We start from the raw sequence: 20,822 nt of genomic DNA, 5'->3' as shown, positions 1-20,822 counted from the left end.
ATTCCTTCTGGGGAGCACAGTGATAGCACAGTATTTACAGACTGTTCTCAAATCCAGATTATTTACACTTTTGCACAGTCTGGTGGACCAAGTAAACTGGTAATAGGCCACCTATCAATTTTGGAAGTATTAAGTGTGCATTAGGCCCACCAAAAAATAAGGCTGACATTCAGTAAATTGCACCTTTAATGTTGCAGAGGAGATTATGGAGTGAAAATCTCACTCCCCACCCAGGACATGATTGGCCTAATAAGGAAAAAATATACTTTAGTATATTACTTCTTTATTATGTCAGTAATGTTTAGGGGAGTACCTGCAAGCAGAGAATAGTTAGGGTGAGCCAATATAGCATCTTTATGGCCCAAATCTCATAGTGTTTACCCTATGGCACTGAACACCGTTTTGTACAACAGATGATTATTATGTGCCTTTTCACAAGTTTCATTTTGCTAGTGTCTATATTCAAGATCTTCTGATACCAAGTTCTTGCCTAAGGAAAAGAATGATACAAGTAAAGATTGTATCCCAAAACACGTGTGTTTTTATTGCTTTTTGTCCTGTGAATAATATTTTTGTTGAGTAGTGTTTTCTCAAAATGCACCAATGTGTAAAGGAACACAGTATTGTCTCCTTAAAACAGATGTTCATTGCAACTCTCAATTCATTCTGGAGTCTGCTTCTTCTGTCAGTCCATAAGCTCTTCTCTTTAGAAAACATGGTTTCCATACACTGCACTGCTGATGTTTACCTAGCCTGAAACAGTTTGGAATAGGTGGCTCTATAATTTTAGGATGCATCTGTACTACAAACCAAAAGTTCTGGATGTTACAGGTATATCTTCTGCTTTAGGAAGGCTCTGCTGCGTTTTCTAATAATTTAATTGATGAGGGGGGACTTTCTGATTTTTTTTAGACCACCTTACCATAACCTGTCTGTTTTTCTGATTTGTAAGGGCAATTTTATAAGGTCTAGCACCCTGAGATGCATCTTTTTAAATAAATTTAGGAAACCAAGACTGATGTGAAGGCTGTCTTTGCTGACCAATCTGATAATGTAATGATGTTGCCTGGCTATCACACTAACCAAATGGCTTCATTGTATTAACCACTTAAGGACCGCCCCATAGCAGATATATTACTACAGAGCAGCCCTCCTGTGCAAAATCATATATTCGCATATCCAACACCTATGGAGAATTCTGAAGAGCATCACTCTCCATCCAGCATCCAGGCTCTAAAAGAGGTCATTCTTGAAGAATGGAAAAGAGATGTTGCAATATGCCACCAACTTGTTCATTCTATGCCTAGAAGACTTGGTGCTGTCCTTACAAATCATGGAGGTCATACAACATACTAGATGTAGTAGTTTTTGTTGTGGGGTGTATTCATTTTTGCATCAACTAATTTGAGTAAAACTGAAGATTTTGTAATCTACGTTATGTTATTAACATTACTTTCAGTTTTGTCAAAATTTTGGAAATTGTTCTTGTGTTCATTGAGATATTGAATAAAATCTTACTTTTAAAAAGGGGTATACTCATGTATGCTGAGCACTGTATATACTATATATACACTGCTCAAAAAAAATTAAAGGAACACTCTTTGTTCAGAGTATAGCATCAAGTCAGTTGCACTAGATGGGCAACAATGAGATGACCCTCAAAACAGGAATAGTTTTACAGGTGGAGACCATTGACATTTTTTCCCCACTGATCTTTTCTGACTTTTTTTCAAAAATGTAGCATTTGGCTAGGGTCCGTGTTACTACTGGTAGCCTGAGGCGATACCTGGACCTTGCAGAGGTTGCACAGGCAGTCTAACTTCAACAGTAACCAGAAACCAGCGCTCAAATTTTTCTTCCTGCACTCCAATTATGAAATCCAGCACTTGCTGAAGTGCCTCCCTTGATAGATCAGGGAATCTTGGTACTAGCAGAAAAGAACAAAACAGGGCCCACTCTCCTCGTGCATTACCGTGATAGTAAGGCATACAAATGCATACTCACAAGCCAAAAATGTCATAAAAACAGAGACAAGGAGTCAAAGATGCCAGTCATGGGCAACATAGGTCCTCGGGTAAAGTGCTAATGCTTTTCGGGAGTCGAACTCCCTTCCTCAGAACAATAGATCTATTTTGATTTTCGGGGTGTCTTTGAATTCAGTCCTCTGTAGGTTGATCATTATTATTTCCATCAAACGATGGGGCATCCTTGCGTTCCTAACACATGACCCCGTCCATATCAGTATAGATATCCAGCATGATATATTTTCCCATTGAGATCTGAAGTGTTTCTTTAATTTCTTTGAGAAGTGCATATTCCAAAGAACTAAAAATGGCAAACAGTATTTATGATATAATTGTAATAATAAAACAACAAAATCGAAATTCATTTAATACCATCAAAACAATTTCAAAATGAACAAGAAGAGTTATAAGTCATATTATTTTTAAAGAATTAGAAGCTGCATTTAGAAGCTAATCTTTGGAACAACTATGAAAAAGAGGTTTTAATCAAAAGTTCATTTTTTTAATTCTTCTTTCCCCACTCGAATGAAAAAGAACTGTGATTACAAAGTTAGAGATGCTTCATTAAATATGCATTGCCTTGTAATGCCAACCAAGTGTTCTGCAGTGATAATTCGTCCTCAAAGTTTCACTTTGATAATGTTGTACATGATTGTGTTTGATTTAAGCTAAGAATAATATAAAGCAGTTCTAAATCACATTAATCACTTCATATGTAAAGATGAATATAATTTTCTCTGAATAGCAATTAGAAGTGAATTACTGAAAATTATTAGAAAATTGAAAACAAAGAAATGTAGGTAATTTTCTTTTTAAAGGAGAATTTAAACCAGGAAACACACACAAACACATATTAAAAATAGGTATACACCAATCAGCTATATGTCTATGACCACCTTAATATTGATCAGGTCCCCCCTCCTTTGCTTCCAAAACAGCCCTGGCCTGTCAAGGCATGGATGCCACTAGACCTCTGAAGGTATGTTGTGATATCTGGAACCAAGCTGTCAATAGTAGGTATTTTAAGTTCTGTAAGTTGCAAGATGGGGCTTCCATGGATTGGACTTTTTTTTCCAGTACATCCCACAGATGCTTGAGATTGAGGTCAGGAGAATTTAGAGGTCCAACTCTATTCCTCTGACTCGATGTTCTGTTCCTCAAACCATTCTTGAACCATTTTTGTAGTGTGGAAGGGCAGATTATCCAGCTGAAAGAGGTCACTGTCATCAGGAAATACCGTTTCTTGTGTACTTGGTCAGCAACATGTACAGGTAGGTGGTACGTGTCAAGGAACAGCCACATGAATGTCAGGACCCAAGGTTTCTCAGCAGAACATTGCCCAGAGCATCATACTGCCTCGGCCAGCTTGCCTTCTCTCCATACTGCATCCTGTATCCATCTACACTATTCCCCAGGTAGACAAACCTACACAATTGGCCTTTCACATGATGTAAAAGAAATTGCGATCATCAGACCATGCCACCTTCTTCCATTGCTCTGTGGTCCAATTCTGATGTTCATGAGCCCATTGTAGGTGCTTTTGGCTGTGGACATGAGTCAGTATGGGCACCCTGCCCGGTCTGCAGTTACTCAGCCCCATACACAACAAAATGCAATGCTATTTTTTACATCATCTTCAGACACAACTGACTTTCAGATGCCATTGTAACAGGATAATCAATGTTACTCATTTAACTTGTCAGTAGCCATAAAGTTATGTATTTTTTCCTGACAGGTACACTTTTTTTTAATACTGTTTTATTTTTATTCATTTTACATTCAATACAAAAACATTTTCAAGACGACAATTAAGAGGAATTATTGAAAGAGAACTCGTACAGGTACACTTTAAATGGCTTGGTTTCAGTAGGATTCACTTACCTCCTCAAATTTTTTAAGCCCAAGAAAGGCTTTTACCATATGAACGTAGGTCTTTAGGCACTTTCCATCACACTGAAATATGAACGTAACAAACAGATTCATTTTTAACTTGTCTTATAACGTATTTATTATGCACAACATAGAAAACGCTATAAAACCATCACAACAGCTGAAAAGAGATTGATCAAAATCCAAATGTATTTCTGCTTAAACATGGAGTTAAAAATTCATTGCAGAATATGGATTATATAATTTCCATACAGAAGGGTCAACATGCATAATAATGCTTGGAGAAGGAGTAGCAGCAGAAGTTTCTAAAACTGCTCTTAGTTGATTGTCTGCTGGTCCAGCCAATTTGTGCAGACAATACCCCAACTAAACGATCTTCTGGGAGAGGGTAATCCAGTGGATTTTAAAACCTTATCTGATTTGTTCAAATAAGAACAGGCAATGGGAGGTCCTGACCCCACTCCTTCATTCTTACATACATACAGTACATAGGGGTAGGTTTACTAAAACTGGAGCACTCGGAATCTGGTGGAGCTGTACATGGTAGCCAATCAGCTTCTAACTTCAGCTTGTTCAGTTAAGCTTTGGCAATAAAATCTAAAAGCTGATTGGTTTCTGTGCAGAGTTGCACCAGATTTTGCAATCTTCAATTTTAGTAAAGAAACCCCATAGTTTACTTATTTATTATAGATATTGTTTATTTCTTTACAAAATGAATAGTAAATGTTAATTTACAAATGTGGTTGTTCACGTAGTTTTGTGAATACGCTAAAGCTGTATTTACATTAAATATTCATTCATGTGCAGGGAAATTGCAATACAGGATTTTCCTTGGTACATGGTTGGTTGATTAAATAGAACACTGCTCGTGTTGTTTACTTGCTAAGAGAAAATTATCTACCAACCTACATGTATTCCCAGATCATATTTCAGAAGTTGGTATTATCTTGCACACATCTAATAGATAAGACAGAAGATAATTTGCAGAGCAGGGTCAGAAATAAATGCTTTATTGGAAACGATACTAAAAATGTGATACTGTAACCGTATCATATGCTTCCCATTTATATATACTGTATATTCTAAATTAAGTTTTTGGATATTTTACCTTGTAACAGATATGAATTAACAATGGAGATTAAACTCCTTATGTCTTTTGGTATCAGATTTATGAACAAATGTAAACAAGTTTAAGGTCTGCTCAAGCCCAAAAAGTTGTACACTCAAGGCAAAATATCAGAATAATAAGTATTGAATATCTGAAAATAAGGATTAACCATTACTGTGATACCTTCCTGATATTAGGTCATAGCACATGCTCTAAATAAGGGTATTTCCATGAAGGTATTTCAAATTTGAGAATGACAATACGTTTTTTTCTGAATGTTATCAGAATATAATCTTTCTTTAATTTCCATGCATAGTAAGTGATGTTCCACACAAGGTTGACTAGTACACCGCGTTCCAAATTATTATGCAAATTATATTTAAGTGTCACAAAGATTAAATATTTTGTTTTTCAGTTTAACTCATGGATGGCATTGTGTGTCAGGGCTCTTTTGATCACTGAAAACAATCTTGGACACCTGTGATAATTAGATTGGCCGGTGAGCCCAATTTAAGGAAAAACTACTAAAGGAGGGTGTTCCACATTATTAAGCAGAGCACCATTTTCAAGCAATATGGGGAAGAAAAAGGATCTCTCTGCTGCAGAAAAGAGTGAAATAGTTCAATGCCTTGGACGAGGTATGAAAACATTAGATATTTCACGAAAACTTAAGCGTGATCATCGCACTATGAAGAGATTTGTGGCTGATTCAGAGCACAGACGGGTTCGTGCAGATAAAGGCACATTGAGGAAGATTTCTGCCAGATCCATGCATCGGATCAAGAGAGCAGCTGCTAAAATACCATTGCATAGCAGCAAACAGATACTTGAAGCTGCTGGTGCCTCTGGAGTCCCACGGACATCAAGGTGTAGAGTCCTCCAGAGTCTTGCAACTGTGCATAAACCTTCTATTCGGCCACCAATAACCAATGCTCACAAACAGAAACGGCTGCATTAGGAAGAAAAATACAAGAAGACTAATTTTCAAACAGTCCTGTTCACTGATGAGTGCTGTGCAACCCTGGGTGGTCCAGATGGATGGAATAGTGGATGGTTGGTGGACGGCCACCCTGTACCAACAAGGCTGCAACGTCAGCAAGGCGGTGGTGGAGTCATGTTTTGGGCCGGAATCATGGGAACAGAGCTGTTCGGCCCCTTTAGGGGCCCCCGAAGGTGTAAAGATGACCTCTGCAAAGTATGTGGAGTTTATGACTGACCACTTTCTTCCCTGGTACAGAAGGAAGAACTATGCTTTCCATAATAAAATCATCTTCATGCATGACAATGCACCATCTCATGCTGCAAAGAATACCTCTGCATCAATGGCTGTTATGGGGATAAAAGGAGAGAAAGTCATGGTGTGGCCTCCATCCTCCCCTGACCTCAATCCTATTGAGAACCTTTGGAGCATCCTCAAGCAAAAGATCTATGAGGGTGGGAGGAAGTTTACATCCAAACAGTAGCTCTGGGAGGCTATTCTGACATCTTTCAAACAAATTCAAGCAGAAACTGTCCAAAAAATCACAAGTTCAATGGATGCAAGACTTGTGAAGCTGCTATCAAATAAGGGGTCCTATGTTACAATGTAACGTGACCTGTTAAAATGTTTAAAAAGTTAAAATGTTGTTAAAAGTTTGATTGAAATAGCTTTTGATTTCAGTAAATATGCTGCAAACACAACAAATGACAATTTTCAGTTCTTTACAACCTATAAAGTGTTTTGAAACTTACTGTGCGTAATAATTTGGAACAGTGCATTGGAAGTGTTTTATGTTTAAAAAAAATCCTGTTATCATTAGGAGGTTTGTTCAATAAAATGTGAATTGTACTCGTAATAGCTGATAACATGAGAATTATGCCGACTGTTATTTACATCAATTATTTAGGTAAATGAGAAAAATATAATTTGCATAATAATTTGGAACACGGTGTATATAACAGGGGGCAAAAACTTGAGTTAAAATACAAACATCTAGAATGCCATTGCAGCTTGATTGATTGGTCTTTTAGCATAGACAGCCCCCCACCAGTGAAACAGACATGGCTTTGGGGGTAATCAATGGCAATCAAAAAGTAGACTTTGCAAGGTCAAGGGTCAAGCTGGGACCCTGGAGGTCTAGGACTGGGACCCTACAGTATTAGACCATGTGAAGGGTAATCATGCAACAGCAAAGCCAAGAGAAGCTAGCAGGAAATACTTTAAGGATTAATGGGTCATAGTATTTCCAAGGACAAAATCAAGTAAAATCCATGAACAGGTTACAAGAAGCAATTAAAGCGTATTTGTGTATTTCATCACTAGGAAGCCAGGGTCTTTAGGTTGTGGATCCATCTGTATTTCCTTGGAGGAAAGAGACAGTGTAGCTACAAATATGTTTTGACTGAAAGTATTAGGACTCTACCTTATCTACAACTTTTCCAATGTGTCCTGACATGCCAAACTTAGCACAAACTTTATCTTGAATATTCATCATTAAATGGATTATTACATTTATAAAATATTTATCCCCTCCATGACCCATAACATTTTATGCCACGGTGTCTGGAGTCATTTCTAGTATTATTTTGTATATTGAGCCTGGAAGCTCCTGCTTGTGTAGTAGTATTATTCAAATACAGTATGTAATTCCAATAATAATAAAATTATTACTAAAGTAAAGGTCTTAAATAAAAGCTAGAAAGACTTTGGATCATTTTTTTTGTTTTTGTATTTAAACATCTTAAAACTATATTTGATATCTTTGGTTTTGTTTTGATTTAATTGCTCATATAAAATCTTTGTTTTACAAAAATATTATTAAATAAATAATACACCAGGACATAACATAACATACAGAGTAATATGGATTATTTTTTATTTAAGGATAGAGCACAGAAAAGGCAGTTTAAATTCTCTGATTGAAACTTACATAGTTACATGGTCTGGCTGAAAAAAGACAAACGTCTATCCAGTTCAACCATTAAAAAAAAAAAAGTTATAATAGTATACCCACAGTTGATCCAGAGGAAGGCAAAAAAACCCAGCAAAGTATGATCCAATTTGCTTCTGCAGGGAAACCAATTCCTTCCTGATCCCCCGAGAGGCAATCGGATATTCCCTGGATCAACTTTACCTATAAATGTTAGTATCCAGTTATATTCTGTGTATCTAAGAAAGAATCCAGGACTTTTTTAAAGCAATTCACTGAGCTGGCCAGAACCAACTCTTGAGGGAGTCTATTCCACATTTTCACAGTTCTCACTGTGAAGAAACTTCTCCGTGTTTGGGGATTAAATTTCTTTTCCTCCCGATGTAAAGAGTGCCCCCTTGTCCTCTGCGTTGACCTCAGGGTGAATAGCTCTACACCGAGTTCACTATATGAACCACTGATGTATTTATACATGGAGATCATATCCCCCCTTATGTATTATACATGGAGATCATATCTCCCTTATGTATTATACATGGAGATCATATCCCCCCCTTATGTATTATACATGGAGATCATATCCCCCCTTATGTATTATACATGGAGATCATATCCCCCCCTTATGTATTATACATGGAGATCATATCCCCCCTTATGTATTATACATGGAGATCATATCCCCCTTATGTATTATACATGGAGATCATATCCCCCTTATGTATTATACATGGAGATCATATCCCCCCTTATGTATTATACATGGAGATCTTATCCCCCCCCTTATGTATTATACATGGTGATCATATCCCCCCTTATGTATTATACATGGTGATCATATCCCCCCTTATGTATTATACATGGAGATCATATCCCCCTTATGTATTATACATGGTGATCATATCCCCCCTTATGTATTATACATGGAGATCATATCCCCCCTTATGTATTATACATGGAGATCATATCCCCCCTTATGTATTATACATGGAGATCATACCCCCCCCTTATGTATTATACATGGAGATCATATCCCCCCTTATGTATTATACATGGAGATCATATCCCCCTTATGTATTATACATGGTGATCATATCCCCCTTATGTATTATACATGGAGATCATATCCCCCTTATGTATTATACATGGAGATCATATCCCCCCTTATGTATTATACATGGAGATCATATCCCCCCCTTATGTATTATACATGGAGATCATATCCCCCCTTATGTACTATACATGGAGATCATATCCCCCTTATGTATTATACATGGAGATCATATCCCCCCTTATGTATTATACATGGAGATCATATCCCCCCTTATGTATTATACATGGAGATCATATCCCCCCCTTATGTATTATACATGGAGATCATATCCCCCCTTATGTATTATACATGGAGATCATATCCCCCCTTATGTATTATACATGGAGATCATATCCCCCTTATGTATTATACATGGAGATCATATCCCCCTTATGTATTATACATGGAGATCATATCCCCCCTTATGTATTATACATGGAGATCTTATCCCCCCCCCTTATGTATTATACATGGTGATCATATCCCCCCTTATGTATTATACATGGTGATCATATCCCCCCTTATGTATTATACATGGAGATCATATCCCCCTTATGTATTATACATGGTGATCATATCCCCCCTTATGTAATATACATGGAGATCATATCCCCCCTTATGTATTATACATGGAGATCATATCCCCCCTTATGTATTATACATGGAGATCATACCCCCCCCCCTTATGTATTATACATGGAGATCATATCCCCCTTATGTATTATACATGGAGATCATATCCCCCTTATGTATTATACATGGTGATCATATCCCCCTTATGTATTATACATGGAGATCATATCCCCCTTATGTATTATACATGGAGATCATATCCCCCCTTATGTATTATACATGGAGATCATATCCCCCCCTTATGTATTATACATGGAGATCATATCCCCCCTTATGTATTATACATGGAGATCATATCCCCCCTTATGTATTATACATGGAGATCATATCCCCCCTTATGTATTATACATGGAGATCATATCCCCCCCTTATGTATTATACATGGAGATCATATCCCCCCTTATGTATTATACATGGAGATCATATCCCCCTTATGTATTATACATGGTGATCATATCCCCCCTTATGTATTATACATGGAGATCATATCCCCCCTTATGTATTATACATGGAGATCATATCCCCCTTATGTATTATACATGGTGATCATATCCCCCCTTATGTATTATACATGGAGATCATATCCCCCCTTATGTATTATACATGGAGATCATATCCCCCCCTTATGTATTATACATGGAGATCATATCCCCCCTTATGTATTATACATGGAGATCATATCCCCCTTATGTATTATACATGGAGATCATATCCCCCCTTATGTATTATACATGGAGATCATATCCCTCCTTATGTATTTATACATGGAGATCATATCCCCCTTATGTATTATACATGGTGATCATATCCCCCCTTATGTATTATACATGGAGATCATATCCCCCCTTATGTATTATACATGGAGATCATATCCCCCTTATGTATTATACATGGTGATCATATCCCCCCTTATGTATTATACATGGAGATCATATCCCCCCTTATGTATTATACATGGAGATCATATCCCCCTTATGTATTATACATGGAGATCATACCCCCCCTTATGTATTATACATGGAGATCATATCCCCCTTATGTATTATACATGGAGATTATATCCCCCCTTATGTATTATACATGGAGATCATAACCCCCCTTATGTATTTATACATGGAGATCATATCCCCCTTATGTATTATACATGGTGATCATATTTGGTTGCCCTTCTCTGTACTTTCTCCAGTTCCTCAATATTGTTTTTGTGAATTGGTGCCAAAAACTGAACTGCATATTTCAAAAGAGATGTTACTGAAACTTTATACAAGAATAATCTAAGACTAGGAGAGATGAGCAAGAAGGTTACAAATCATAACTGTTTTGACTCATAACTAGGAAATATTAAATATATATATATATACTCTTTATTAGGTACACCATGCTAGTACCGGGTTGGACCCCCTTTTGCCTTCAGAACTGCCTTAATTCTTCATGGCATAAATTCAACAAGGTGCTGGAAACATTCCTCAGAGATTTTGGTCGATATTGACATGATAGCATCATGCAGATGCTGCAGATTTGTTGACTGCATATCTCCCGTTCAACCACCTCCCACAGGTGCTCTATTGGATTGAGATGTGACTGTGGAGGCCATTGGAGTACAGTGAACTCATTTTCATGTAAAGGAAAACCAGTTTTAGATGCATTTAGCTTTGTGACATTATCCTGCTGGAAGTAGCTATCAGAAGAAGGGTAGATAGACATGGTCAGCAACAATACTCAGGTAGATCGTGGCGTTTAAACGATGCTCAATTGGTATTAAGGGGTCTAAAGTGTGCCAAGAAAATCTCCCCCACACCATTACACCACCACCACCAGCCTGAACTGTTGATACAAGGCAGGATGGATCCATGCTTTCATGTTGTTTATTCTGACCCTACCGTCTGAAATGTTGCAGCTGAAATTGAGACTCATCAGACCAGACAACACTTTTCCAATCTTCTGTTGTCCAATTTTGGTGAACCTGTGTGAATTGTAGCCTCTGTTTCCTGTTCTTAGCCGACAGGAGTGGTCTTCTGCTGCTGTAGCCCATCTGCTTCAAGGTTTGATGTTTTGTACATTCATAGATGGTATTCTGCATATCTTGGTTGTAACAAGCAGTTATTTGAGTTACCATTGACTTTCTATCATCTCAAACCAGTTTGCCCATTCTCTTCCGATTTCTGACATCAACAAGGCATTTTCGTCAACACAACTGCCACTCACTGGATATTTTCTCTTTGTTGGATCATTCTCTGTAAACCCTAGAGATGGTTGTGCATGAAAATCCCAGTAGAGTTTGAAGTACTCAATCCGGCCTGTCTAACATCAACAACCATGCCATGGTCAAAGTCACTTAAATCCCCTTTCTTCCCCATCCTCATGCTCGATTTGAACTTTAGCAAATCATCTTCATCATGTTTAGATGCCTAAATGCATTGATTGCTGCCATGTGATTGGCTGATTAGTAATTTACGCTGCCAAGCAATTGAACAGGTATACCTAATAAAGAGGCCGGTGAATGTATATGGTATTTTTAAGATCTGGTCATAGTAAATAAATTAAATATATACATAAACAATACACATTTTACATAACGCTGGTTAACACTGGTAAACCGAATGAGACAACACAGGACAAAGTCAAAGGTTCACTTACCTTGCCCTTCGCTCCCGCGATGTGTCCCCTCCAGCGTCCCCGGCCATCTCCTCCGGCTGATGCCGGCATCCGGCTTCTGTGTTCCGGTCCCTGTGACGTCAGGACGTACGGGCGCCGGAACCGGCGGGAAATTTGAATTTTTTAAAAAATGTCATTTTTGCTGTCATTGCTATTTCAATGCATTTCACATACATTTGTCCCTACTGCTTTGTCCTGTGCCCTGCCTGCATTTTGAATGTTCTTTCTGCCTGGAAACTTAGAAAAGTCCATGTCGTCCAAAAACCGTCCCTTTACGTCAAAAGCGGTTTTAGAACAGCGATAGTAAATCAGAACCACTTGCAGAATTGAGCGATAATGATTTGTGGGAAAATTCGTCATCAGACACTGAAAACAATTCTGCGACTTTGCTCAGCAATGTGCGAATTTGCCTCTGTATTTCAAATTTCAGTGTTTTTGGTTTGATTATATTATTGAATTAAATGTATTATTATTATATTATTATTTTTTATGATTATTTATGAAATTATAATTTATGATTTTGTGTTTCAAATTTTATCATATCCGGAATGTTTACTAGACTCTTGTTCGGACAGATTTCAGTGAGTTATTCCTAAAAATTACAGCCTACAATAAAAAACTACATATTTCCATGCAAAAAAATGGTACCGCTTTCAGCACAAAAAATCGGAAAGAATCATACCGCCAAGGAGGTTAATAAAACTCCCCCACCCACTGCTATTCACCTTTCTACGCTCATCTGCTAATCCATTGATGCATAAGACTGCCTAACCCTTTTGGGGCTCCAGGTAGGATGTTATATCTAAGCAAGGAGATCAGCAACAAGGTGTTCCATGCTCTAAAATCTTCTTTATCAAATATTTATCAAGAGTGACAACATCCTATACACAGCGTTGATGCATAATGACTAAAGCCCACTCGGGCGGAAGCGCATCAACACTGTCTGTGTATAGGATTTTGTTATTCTTGATAGATCTGTAACCACTTGCCCTCCAGAGGATTTACCCCCCCCCCCTAACCAGGCCATTCTTGTGATACGGCGCTGCATTACTTTAACTGACAATTGGGGGTCATGCAACACTGTACTTAAATTAAATTTATGTCCTCTTTTTCCCACAAATATAGCTTTCTTTTGGTGGTATTTTATCACCTCTACGTTTTTGATTTTTTGTGCTGTAAACAAAAAAAGACTGACAATTTAAAAAAAAAACAATATTTTTTACTTTTTGCTAAAAAACATATCCAGTAAAAAATTAAAAAAAAATCTCATTTCATCATAACGTTAGAACAAAATGTATTCTGCTACATGTCTTTGCTTAAAAAAATCTCAAAACATGTACATTAATTGGTTTACGTGAAAGCTATAGCGTTTACAACTGGCGGTATATATACTGGACTTTTTGTTTTCATTTTTATGTACTAGTAATGGCAGTGATCGGCGACTTATAGCAGGACTGCGGGACCACGGCGGCCATTCTGACACTGGGGGAACTGACTAACTGCCATTGACATCCCAATGATACTAATACAGTGATCAGTGCTAATAAAAAGCACTGACACTGTACTAATGACACTGAGCAGGAAGGGGTTAACAACTGGGACGATCAAAGGGTTAACTGTGTGCTGTTTTGCTAAGTGTGTTGTGTGTGTTTTACAAGGGAAACATGCTGCTGTGTATTTCTCTCCTGTGCAGAGGAATGCACAGCAGCATGTTACTGCTGGCAGGAGAGAGGCCTGTGTTGTTTGCACACAGGTCTCTCCCTTGTCAGTGATACTCAGCGATTGCCGGGTGCTGACGGGGAATCTCCGCCGGCCGGGACCCGGTGATCGACATCTGTAGCCTCCCGGAAATGCAAAATCACATATATAATTTTGATTTTGCACAGCCCTGTCCCCTTGTAGCAGTAGTTCTGCTATAGGACAGTCGGGAAGCAGTTAATAAAGAAGATTCCAGAGTATGGAATGCTATGTTGCCAGCCTCCTTGCTTAGATGTTTGTTAAACAGCTAGTACGGCTGTGGTCTGGGCACAGGTACGGCTGTGGTCTGGGCACAGGTACGGCTGTGGTCTGGGCACAGGTACAGCTCTTTTGTTTGTATCTGTAAGCTGGAGGGGTTGAAGCACCACACTACTGCATTTTAGACTTAGGATGTTATATATTCTTACACAGATTTAGCTTTTTTTCCCCATGTTCCTCATGCTACAGTGTTTTGGTCCTGATCAAGAACTACTACCTAGAAGGACAGAGAGCTCCAACAGAGCAACAGAACAGCAGAGTAGCATAGTGTAGATGAATACCAGCAGGCGGGAAAGGGGATTCTTCTTCCAACAGAATCGGTTACTTTGCCCTTTCAGTGGGCACCTGCCCCGGCTGGTGCTGAGGAGGCTGTTGCTGAGTTGGCTACTTATCCTGATCCTTACTGACAGGAGTGACTTCAGTGTTACTGCTGTCAGAAGGAGCAGTGACCTTAAGCTGATGCTGGAGGGAGGATTCAGCTTTTCCTCACTCCAGCCAGCATGGGGAGGAAAAGAGCCAGCGCTGACTGAGAGCTGTCATCAATCTGTCCACAGTCTAAGTGCAGCACTGCTGAGGAAGGAGGACAGACTGTGTTCTCCTTCCTCTCTTACCCGTGACGTGTCACAGTACTGAAGAGAGGACACTGTGAGTACTGATCTGCCAGTACAAGGGGGAAAGGGGGGGAGCAACAACTCAGAAGCATGAGGACACTCTATTGGGGACACTTGATGTAAAGGAGATTCTACTGGGAAAACCTGATGTAAAGGGGGACACCACTGGGGATATGGATGTAAAGGGGGGCACTACTGGGGACACCTGATGTAAAGTGGGACTATATTGGGGACACCTGATGTAAAGGGGGAGCCTACTGGGTACACCTGATGTAAAGGGGGCTTCTACTGGGGATACCTGATGTAAAGGGGCCCTTTTAGGGACATCTGATGTAAAGGGAGAATCTATTGGGGACACCTGATGTAAAGGGGGACTCTACTGGGGACCTAGCAGGGGGGGAACAATTCGCCATCTTTGCCCTGGGCGCTGGATGACCTTATCCTGGCACTGTATGCCATTTTCAACCCCACCTCTGAGAAGCCCAGCAAAATACTTTCATAACTATCTTTGCCTCAACCTGTGCTGTTTCTAGGACACTTACCATCAGCATCACACGTCATCGTTAATTGAATTCTCATGCATGAGCACTGTGCTCTCCATTGCTGTGCAACATTTTTAGAACCTGCTACATTTTTTTTCCTCCCGAGACCCCTTGATTGCATAGACTATTTTCTTTCAAAGTGGAACTTATCCTTTAACTTTTAAGATGGCAGTGCTTTACATATTTAGTCCTACTCAGTTTTTGTTTAGGCAGCTAAAACATTATCAAAACATATAACTGCAAAGAGCAAAAAGTAAACGGTCATGTGGCTCAAAATCAACTCTTACACTCAATAAATATCGTACATTAAATTATATAAGGTTTATCTAAAATTCCAGAGCCTTTAGAGAGTATAAAAAGTATTTAAAAAGAAAATATTCATAGCAGTAGCTGTTAAAGTAGGTAAAATGGCTTTTTTCTAAACATTTACTCTACCATAGGGGATGTGTGATTTAATTGTGTGGCACTTCAATTACTTTCTTTAGCTGCGTAAGGTGTGTGCAGAATTCGGAAGAGGAATTTCACCATAAATACTAGCATTTTATGATTCAGACTCTGGATGTGCTAATCCTTTTATTGATGGATTTAGCACCACCGCTGTTCATTTCATTTCTTTTATTATAAATATATATATATATATTATACATACTATATAAATATATATATATATATATATATATATAATGGCAGCACATTGACTGAAGAGTAAACACAATCTGATTAATGAAAAATATAAAGCCAAAATGTGTCTTCTTTTGTTTTTTTAAGAATCTATTCAAAATAATTGTACATAGAATCTATTCAAAGTTCTTTTATTCAACAGTACAAGAATAAAAGATATGACCTCAACAGTTCTCCAGCTTAGTTTAGTATGGTACTATTGACTTTTTCAAACATCTTTCCTAATTCCTGGCCGAGCAGGGTTTCTGTTTTATTAGTCAAACTAACCTCTGTGCACTCTTCTTTTCCTAGGTGCAGTCTGTTACTATGACTTCTTCTTTTAATGATGGGCTATAGATAGCCTTAGTCTTAGAGGAGAGCTTAGTCTCAAAATCTACTAACTTAGTCCACCTAAAATCAAACAGGCACAATAAAAAGGCCATTTCTTAGGCCCCTTTTACACGAGCGGACCGATCAGGTCTGGCTGTCAGTTTTTCAATTGGAAAAACTTCTCTATGGAGCAACAGGTGTAAATGGATGTGTCCGTTTACACTTGCCAACATCCAATCCAATCAGATCAGATGGCAGTCGGATGTAAACAGACAGGTGGTCCGTTTACATCCTACCGCCCATAGAGGAGAGCGGGCTGTGTCTGTGTTCGCTCTGCATAAGCGGAATGGACATGGACCAGCCATCCGCCTGCTTAGAGGAGATTAGCGGATAGATCCCCCGCTGAGCAGCAAGTCTCCTAGCAAAGCCTAAGGGGCCTTAGGCAGGACTTTTAGCTTTAAAGTGGTTGTAAACCTCTAACGTGAAAAATTAACAAAGATTACAGTATCCTTTTATAATGTGTACTTACCTTTATTCAGATCCCTTATGTCATTTTTCTGATCTCTTTTCCCTCTGCTATACGCATGAGACACTTATAAGACTCTAAGGTTGGTCATTAGAGATGAGCGAATTATTCAAAAATTCGGTTCGGCTGATTCGACGAATAAATTCGCTTCGAGCCGAATATATTCGCTGCAAATTTAACTTATAAAAAGGGTGTTTCTAGGCTTCAGAGAGCCTTTATATTAGTGCAGAACACTGTACCTTTAATTTAAATGCCCTTGGAGTCTGCTGGGGAAGAGAAATAATACTGTCAGTCAGTATGACATGCAGATGAGTGCCGTCGATCTTAGAATCACCGCACACTTCACTCATTTGGGCAGTCACGGGGCCAAAACCAGAGTGTGGAGCCACAGTGTGGCGGTGGAGGCAGCAGCAATGGGAGGCCATACAGCACCCTATGACAAAATGGAACCCACCAGCAGTGTGAGGAGACCTGAAAGTGGCACATGGCAGAGTGTGGCGATGGAGACAGCAGCAATGGGAGGCCGTACAGGGACCCATGACACACTCTGGACCTGGCAGCAGCATGAGGAGGCGGTACAGGGGCCCATGACAGATTACGGGCCTGGCAGCAGCATGAGGAGTCGGTACGGGGGCCCATGGCAGATTATGGGCCTGGCAGCAGCATGAGGAGGCGGTACAGGGGCCCATGGCAGAGTGGCGGAGCGTAAGCAGCTAAAATTGAAGGCCATACAGAGGCCTATGTTAAAAAGTCCCCCCAGCAGCAGCGTGGGGAGACGACTATCAAGAGTCCAATGGCAGAGTGGCGGAGCGGAAGCAGCTTCAATTGAAGGCCATACACAGGCCTAGGTTAAAAAGTCCCCCCAGCAGCAGTGTGGGGAGACGACTATCAAGAGTCCAATGGCTGAGTGGCGATCCGGGAAGTCAGCGTTGTGATTGCAGATGCAATGCAGAGATTCTATGAGGTGATGCCATGGGTGCGAAGAAGATCATATACCGTCGTACTTCCATCCATAAGACGGAACAACCTGCGAACCGGGAGCTTTATTGCCCTGACCCGCTGAGCAGCTTCTGGGATACCCAAGAGGCCCATGGCAGAGTGGCGGAGCGTAAGCAGCTTCAATTAAAGGCCATACAGAGGCCTATGTTAAAAAGTCCCCCCAACAGCAGCGTGGGGAGACGACTATCAAGAGTCCAATGGCAGAGTGGCGGAGCGGAAGCAGCTTCAATTGAAGGCCATACACAGGCCTAGGTTAAAAAGTCCCCCCAGCAGCAGTGTGGGGAGACGACTATCAAGAGTCCAATGGCTGAGTGGCGATCCGGGAAGTCAGCGTTGTGATTGCAGATGCAATGCAGAAATTTTATGAGGTAATGCCGTGGGTGCGAAGAAGATCATATACCGTCGTACTTCCATCCATAAGACGGAACAACCTGCGAACCGGGAGCTTTATTGCCCTGACCCGCTGAGCAGCTTCTGGGATACCCAAGAGTTTGGCTTCTGTGGGGAATATGGTTGAAAACTGAAACTTAAAGGCATGTTGACGGAAGGGCACCAGTGTCAGTGCTCCGGAGGGAATATAGCTTCAAAGCTGACACTTAAAGGTATATCGACGGTCAGAGACCACAGGAAGTGGAGCTTGCGTCTTAAATCGACTGAATGTGGCAGACGTGAAACGTCTACGGGCCGTATATGAAACGGGTTGTTCCTCTTTCTGGAATAAGTGTTGGAAATGGCCACTCTTTTTGGTGTGGCGTTTTGTCTATTTAATTCCGATAACGGACTCTACTCCTCCGTGCAATCTAGTTACGAGACCCTGGGCAGGTCTGGGTCCAATTTGTGGTAGAGACTGGTTTTGTTCAGCCATGCTTGAGCGAGTAATAACAGGTCTGTGCTGCCCTTTGGTGTCTGGCTTAATGCGCACAACACTGAACGTCCCAGCATTTGTCAACGATTTGCCGTTAAGTGATGCAAACCCGCTGAACCACGTTCATGAGGAGCCGGTACAGGGGGCCATGAATCAGTATGGACCTGGCAGCAGTGTGAGGAGACCCGAAAGTGGCACATGGCGCAGGGTGGCTGTGGAGGCAGCAGTATTCGGAAGACATACACAGGACTAGTTTAAAAAGCGGAAGCCGTCAGCAGCGTGAGCAGACGACAGAGGCACATGGCGCAGGGTGGCGGTGGAGGCAGCAGTATTCGGAAGCCATACACAGGCCTAGGTTAACAAGCGGAAGCCGTCAGCAGCGTGAGCAGACGACAGAGGCACATGGCGCAGGGTGGCGGTGGAGGCAGCAGTATTCGGAAGCCATACACAGGCCTAGGTTTAAAACTGGAACCCAGCAGTGTGAGCAGACGACAAAGACGCACATGGCAGAGGATAGATCTGGCAGCAGTATGAGAAGGCGGTACAGGGGCCCGTGGCACAGTGTGGTGATGGGGGCTACAGCAACTGGATGCCAGAAAGTGGCCGATAGGGCTATATACTGCATGGAATTATAAAGTTGTAAAGACAGCGGCCTATAAGGCTATACACACTATAACAATCATGACTTGATTGACCATTGGCCTATAAGGCTATACACAGCATGAATATCATGACTTATTCTGAGAGTGGTTTGGAAGGCTATATACAAAAAGTAATTCATGAGCTGTCCGGACAGCGGACAATAAGTACATATATACAAATCAATTCATCAGCTGTCCAGCCAGCGGCCTCAAAGGCGACACATATAGAAAGCAATTCATGAGCTGTTCAGACAGCGGCCTCTAAGGCGACAGATATACAAAGCAATTCCCGAGGTGTTCAGGGAGCGGCCTGAACGGCTAGGTTATTACTAAATATATTTTTGTGGCCAAACATCGGCCTATAAATAGATGTCTACACAGTGACAAAAAATTATGTCGCCAGACAGCGGCCCCTAAGGCGACAGATATACAAAGCAATTCCCGCGAGCGCACAGGGCCCACAGTGTCTGAGGATGGACGTTGGCGCAGAAAGGCAGAGACCAACTGACTACATAGGTGGTTTTTATAGTACTTTATTTTGGCCTCCCTCTCAGCAGGTGTGAAAAAGGCCACCATTTTTGAACGGTAGCGAGGGTCCAACAAGGTGGACAGCCAAAAGTCATCCCTCTGTCTGATGGTTATTATTCGGCTGTCACTACGCAAGCAACCGAGCATGCTATGGGCCATTTGTGCCAAGGAATGCGAGGGACTCCCTGCCTCCATCTCCACAGCATACTGCCACGGTGCATCTGGGTCCTCTGTCTCCTCCTCCTCCTCTACCAGATGCTCCTGCTCCTCCACTCCTGTCCGCTGAGTGGAAAAACCACCCATTTCACTCAATAATTCCTGAGCACCAATGTCCTCCTCTACCTCCTCCTCTTCTTCCTGTCATGCCCCCACAGGGGTCATGTGGCGTTGAGATCTGTGCGCCACGTCTACCGCACCCTGACCAGCCATTGTTAACAGCATTTGTTCCAGGACGTGCAACAGAGGAATGACGTCGTTCATCCCATAGTCCTGCCGACTCACGAATAGCGTGGCCTCCTCAAAGGGCCTGAGCAAGCGGCAGGTGTCACGCATGAGCTGCCAATGGCTGACATCGAAATTACACAGGGGAGTACCTTTATCCGCTTGTAACATCAGGAAATCGGTGATGGCCTTTCGCTGTTCGTAAAGGCGGTCTAACATATGTAGGGTTGAATTCCACCTTGTTGCAACGTCGCAGATCAGGCGATGCTGTGGAATTCCGTTCTGCCGCTGCAGCTCAAGGAGGGTGTGCTTTGCGGTGTAGGAATGGCTGAAATGCATGCAAAGTTTATGTGA

At 40.9% G+C, this 20,822-nt stretch overlaps 1 protein-coding gene across 1 annotated transcript in view; it reads right to left on the bottom strand.

Annotated features, from left to right (window-relative positions):
* The window catches only part of TTC12 (tetratricopeptide repeat domain 12), a 186,269-nt gene that overhangs the window by 88,161 nt on the left and 77,286 nt on the right, over positions 1–20,822 (bottom strand). The window contains 2 exon segments of the mRNA XM_089673107.1: positions 432–490; positions 3,906–3,977. Coding sequence (XP_089529233.1) covers positions 432–490; positions 3,906–3,977 — 131 coding nt within the window.

The sequence above is a fragment of the Staurois parvus genome, unplaced genomic scaffold (genome assembly GCF_062004578.1).
Source record: "Staurois parvus isolate SC_StPar_1 unplaced genomic scaffold, SC_StPar_1.0 ptg000135l, whole genome shotgun sequence".
NCBI classification, from domain to species: Eukaryota; Metazoa; Chordata; class Amphibia; order Anura; family Ranidae; genus Staurois; species Staurois parvus.
The sequence above is the reverse complement of the archived record's forward strand: the minus strand, read 5'-3'. Positions and strand labels throughout refer to the sequence as shown.